The 6,000-nt window shown below is 45.2% G+C and overlaps 1 protein-coding gene across 1 annotated transcript in view; it reads left to right on the top strand.

Moving 5' to 3' along the window:
* Positions 1-969: 969 nt before the first annotated feature.
* The window catches only part of grid1b (glutamate receptor, ionotropic, delta 1b), a 691,238-nt gene continuing 686,207 nt past the window's right edge, over positions 970-6,000 (top strand). Inside the window, 1 exon segment of the mRNA XM_085761156.1 lies at positions 970-1,185. Coding sequence (XP_085617282.1) covers positions 1,104-1,185 — 82 coding nt within the window. The 5' untranslated portion in view covers positions 970-1,103.

Genomic DNA, 6,000 nt, shown 5'->3' with positions numbered 1-6,000 from the left:
TGCGTCCGAGCTCCTCCAGCGAGGAAACAGGGGCTGAAAACACGGGATTAAAACCAAATTTACGCACGGTGGGGCATCGAGAGTCACAAGCACGAGCGGAGTGAAGCGATGCGTCTGCAGCAGCGCACCGAGTAAAAATATATATATATAAAAAAATCCATCCATCCACACATGCAACAGCTTCAGAGCTCCGCGGCGCTGCAGCAGCAGCAGCGGTGGTGGTGACGGATCAGATCCTCCGGTCGGTCGGTCGGAGCTGAATCAGCTCAACTTCGGACTGTGGCAAGTTTCTCCGCGCTCCGAGTCCGAATCCGCCCGTTTGAGGGGGGGAAAAGCCGCCACCGACCGAACGGAACCAGAGACTCTACCTCCGCGCTGCGCACCGGCTTCCATCCATCCTTCCACCCCTTTCCATCCCTCCATCTCTCTCCATCTCCATCTCCATCCCTCGCCTCTCTTTCTTTTCTCCGCTCGGGCTCCCAGCGCCGTGGATAGATAGAGGCTCTGCAGTCACGTGGGTCGGGAGGAAAGAGAGAAAGAGAGAGAGAGATAGAGGAGAGGTGTAGAGAGAGAGAGTGTCCCTCCTCCTCCTCCTCCTCCTCCTCCTCCGCAGTTTGCAGTGTGTTATGTCTCAGACTCGGAGGTAGAGAGTCAGAGCAGCTCGTCCGGCGGATCTCCACCTCTGAAACAACAAACCAACCAGCGGTGTCTTCTCTCCTCCTTCCCCCGCTCCCCTCATCACTTCCTCGGCTTGGTTGCTTGGTTTCTCCCCGGAGCTCTGGAAGAAGCATCTGTCTCTTTCTTTCTTTTCTTCTTTTTCTTTTTCTTCTTTCTACCCTTCCTCTTCCTCGCGACTCCGCGGCCAACAACAACACTTTGGGTTTTTTGGGATTTGTGTGTGTTTTGTTTTTTTTGTTTTGCTGCTGGTGGTGATTTCACTCAGCACAGTTTCCTACCTCTGCTGCTGCTGCTGCTGTTACCGCCGCCGCTGCTGCTGCTTTTACGCACCGACGCTTATTTTTTGGGATTTGCTCATCACTGGAGAAAAACGCAGAAATCAGCGAGGTGGATCCGTGGATGCGCCTTTTTGGCTCAAACTGGAGATGGAAATGCTGATATTGTTGTTTCATTCCCTGTGGATATTGCAATGCAACACAGTGAGCGCCGACTCCATCATTCACATTGGTAAGACACCAGCCGGGGCTTCTCTTCTCTTCCCTTCTCTCTCTCTCTTTCTCTCTCTTTTTTTGTGGTTTTGCTGTGCAGGGCTTTGGCTGCGAGCAGACTCGGGCTGCTGGCTGCTGCTGCTGGCGGATTAACACACGAAATATGAGCGGAAACGTTTGGATGATGATGGGGTTTTTGTGAAATATGCACGGATCAGTCAGTGTGTTCAAGTTGAGTTCCGGCAGATGGATATTTATTTATTTATTTATATAAATATATATTATTGAATATTAGAGTGAGTTCGAGTCCATGCACTGGTTGTCAAACATCCTCTCTGGCAAAGAAGGAAAAAAAAAAAAAAAAAAAAGGAGCTCGCACCTGATTATCATTCCGATCCGAGCCAGGAAGGAAGGAGGCTGTTGCATCCACGCAGCGCAGCGCAGCACTGGTACTGAAGTGTCCGCAAAGTGTTGCGCCGCACCATCCATCCATCTATCCCTCCCTTCATCCATCCCTCCCTTCATCCATCCATCCATCCATCCATCCATCCCTTCTTCCCAGGCAGACAGAGCTGGTCTCGATGCACATTCACATTCACATGCAGAAAACCTGAGGAACTGGCCCGACGTGGGTGTTTGGAGGGTTTTTGCTTCATCCATCCTCCTTCCCTCCCTCTCTCTCTCTCTCTCTCTCTCTCTCTCCTTCCTCCCTCCCTCCCTCCTCCTCCTCCTCCTCCCCTCATCTATAAGCCTGAACTTTGAATTGGACGTGAGTGAAATGTTAATCAACTCTGCCAGGGGAAGACATGACAGAGGGGACAAACGCCGACTGTTCAGACTCTTCACACAACATCGCCACCAGAGAGAAAAAAAAAACAGAAAAAAAGAAAAAAGCCCCGTCGGCCTCAGCTCCACTCATCTCCTCTGATATTAGTCAAGTCACTTCTCCTTTTTTTTTTTTTTTAGTAAAAGCGGGAGTTGAGGGAGGATTGGAGCAGATTCATGGAGACACCACGGACTGATCACACACATACACACACACACACACACACACACATTTACACACACACACACACACCCACACACACACACACACACACACACACACACACACACACACACACACACACACACACACACACACACACACACACACATATACACACTGCACTGCACGCACTTTCCATAAACTCCCCAATTTGCCTCTAATTCCACTTAGAGGCGCCACTTCGGCCGGAGATGATTGGATACAGCGGCGACTGGAGGAGAGTCGTTCAGTCAGTTTAGAGAAGGATGAGGAAATATATTTTATCTTATATAAAAACACATTATATGTTATATTTTCTGCGCACACACACACTGATAATCATCCACAAGTCCGATGTTTCAGATCTGCGCTGCAGCTCAGTCCATCAAACGCGGCCAGAGGCAGCACTGCGGTGGCCTGTGTGGTTCAGCCAGGAAAAGGGGAAGAGGGAAGAGGAGGAGGTGGAGGAGGAAGCGGATAGGGTGGGAGAGGGGGGAGGAGGAGGAGGAGGAGGAGGGGGGTCAGAGCCATTCAGCTAAAAAGAAAGAATACACTTCCCATTTCAAGCTGAAACCCAGAGTCTCCATGATGGGAAGACGTCGGGTCCAGAACAGAAACAGAAACATCATTTACAGATAAATCCTCATGTTGTGTTCATGTGGAGGAGTGTGAGTCTCTGTGGTGTATTGATGTGTTGATGAAAAGAAGGGATCACCGCTGACACGTCTTCACTTGTATTCAAAAAAGAAGTTTATTAACAAGAAGAAGAACAGTGTAGCCTACAAAAATGCCGAATGGTGGAGCATCTCTGGTGCCAAAATGAGATCTCTCTCTCTCTCTTGGCCTAAACCCCAAACCATATATACGTTTTCTAGAACTCCACCTTTTTCCCACAGAAGGATATAACTGACCAGGATGGTCAGACAAAGACAGGATCTAAAAACAGAATCTAACCTATACCTTCTGACATTTAACCTCTTGACCAAGCTAACTTAAACATAGATACAGTGTCAAGTATCCCCAAAAACTATGACCCACAGAGATGGGTAGATGACAAGAAACACATTTCTCAGGATACATTCCACACTACTGCTAGACACCTAATCTAAACATCTGCTGTAAATGTAGGCTATGCGTGTACCTTTCTCTCTTGTAACATCTGAATTTATTTATATTTATTCCATTTAACTGTAAACTGTTACCCATCACAAATGAAGTTCCTATCCAAATAGTGAATGACCTCTAACCTACCCCTTAACCTTTAGGCTAAGAAAGCACCATGAAGAACATAAGATAATTCAAGATATTAAAGCAAAAAAGCTCAGGTGGATAATACACTACATCTCTCTGTCTAATTATAAAATAATCTTTATTTGTGGACGTTCGCTGGAAATAAAAAGCTGCTGCACGTCGAGGAAACACCTCGGTTTATCCTCCTCCTCCTCCTCCTCCTCCTCCTCCATCGTGTTGAGTGTCAGACCAGAGACGGAGCGAGGGATGATGATGGAGTGGATGCATGGGCAGATGGACGGATACTTCACTGTCCCTCTGGATTCAGTCTGCACATGGAAACAACAACAGAGAACAGTGATACCAGATTACGGAGAACACAGAACAGTAAATACAAGATACAACAAATCAGTCGGCCGACGCCAAACGGAGCGAACCACCAGACTCCTCTACGGCAGGGGTTCTCCACTAGTCTCACTCTGGGACCCACATTTTCCCTTGGTCATTAAGTCGCGACCCACTGATTAGAATTCAAACCAAGATTTTTTTTTTAAAAAGCCTTTAAAAACTCATTTTGCTCTTTATAGAGCAAAGTGCATTTCAGAGCACATGAATGAAACTGAAGAGGACCATGACAACTGCATGTACGGAAGTGAATAAAATAATATCAAACTGCACAAAATGGAGACCAACAAAACGATATATTTGACTTCTGATGCATCTCTGCATTCAGAGCATGTTCACAAAAGTCAATAAATATCAAATTGCACAAAATAAAGACCCACTAAATAAGGTATTTTCACTGCATTCAGGCCACATTAATAAGAAACTGATATCTTTGCATTCAGAGCAAATAATAAGAAAGTGAGGAGGAGCATTACAACTGCATGTGTTCACGTGTCTCGTGCCTTTCAAAATAAGTTATTTTTCAAAATAAAATACATGTCCAACATCAGATGTGCATTAAATATCATTTACTTTTTTGACCAGCTGTCCACGACCCATCCAGAACGGGTCCGCGACCCACTTTTGGGTCCCGACCCACCAGTTGAGAACCACTGCTCTACGGCCTTCGAGCATAAAGCCCATTCATTCATCTCAGAGGCTGTTGAGGAGTTTTGCACCAGTTTCTTTGCTTTTATTTTTTGTCAGAGTCAGCTGGAAACCTTACAGTCGATACAGAATGTGTGTCAGTGTGAGGAGGAAACCTGCTGCGCTCGTGGCTGCAGAGAAGCTCCTGCTTGTCCAGATGATGCACTAACATGACTCCAGCTCAACGACGATGTGACGTGTGACTCTTGTTGGATGAACTGTATGTGTGTACAGTGCGTTTGTTGCAGTCGGGGCAGTGGATCCCTGCAGATTCTTGCAGTACAAATCACAGCTTGTAGCTCGGAGACCTGCAAACTCCCCCCAGTGATACAGCAGCAGCAGGAAGAAGAGGAGGAGGAGGAGGAGGGAAGCCTCACTCAGCCCATGCATGCTCACATCTTCTTTGCCACTGCAAAAACTCAAAATCTTTCCAAGAATATTTGTCGTATTTCTTGTCAAAATGTCTCATTTCTAGTCTAAACTAACCTCTTTTCACTTAAAATAAGAATCATCATCTAAAAATGAACTTGTTTTTAGATCATTTTCCAATTGTTTCAAACAAATTTTCACTTGAAATAAGTAGAAAAAAGAAAGAAAAGAGAAGAGAAGAAAGACTTGATCCACTATCAGATTTTTCTACTTATTTCAAGTGAAAATCTGCTTGAAAGAAGTAAAAAGTGTCTAAAAACAAGCTACTTTTTAATGTGATGAGTCTTATTTTAAGTATAAGTAGATTGTTTTGACTAGAAATAAGACAAATATTCTTGGTAAGATATTTAATTTTTGTAGTGTGCAGATCCAGCACACGTTTCTGCTCTTCACACATTGAAAGTCTTGATTTTCCACAGGTTTGGACGTGCAGAACAGATCTTTTTACACATCCATACATACAATACATATAGGCTACAATTCACCGGTCGCTCTGCCATAACCAACAGATTCTCTGTGGTTTGAAACTCCCAACAGTGTTGCGTAAAAAAAAAAAAAAACCTTCTGGGGAAATAATCCACCATGTTATAAAGCAACCTTCCCCCTGGCGCGGCGTTCAGGTGGCTTTGTGCAGAACCTTCAAAGCTTTTGAAGCGGCTCCATTGTTCTGTTAAACTCCACCAGAACACTGGGTTCTCCTGTTCATGCTCTGACTTTTTAGTAGCCGAGTGCTTTCTGCCATCAAGAATTTATTTAAAGGGATGATTAAACTCAAGATTGAAATTTCACTCATTATCTCCTCCCCCTCATGTGGACTAATAAGGGCTGGGAGAAGTTTCAGAGTCCTCCGTGGCTTCTCTGAGTTACAGGGGGTCTCGGCGTAGCAGTGCATGTCCATATAACGGTTGTAAATGGATACCAACTGTCTTGGTAACAAAAAGACACACCAAAAAACATCCAAATACCTCCATGCTGCTCGTATATAATGTCCGTCTTGTATTGACGCCCCGAAATGCGAAATTGTCCCGAAAAAAATTAAATAAGTCTATATTTCAA

Source organism: Trachurus japonicus, chromosome 19 (assembly GCF_045865225.1).
Source record: "Trachurus japonicus isolate A0001 chromosome 19, Traja_1.0".
In the NCBI taxonomy this organism is placed as follows: Eukaryota; Metazoa; Chordata; class Actinopteri; order Carangiformes; family Carangidae; genus Trachurus; species Trachurus japonicus.
Note: the sequence above shows the minus strand (reverse complement) of the source record. Positions and strands in the feature narration are given on the sequence as shown.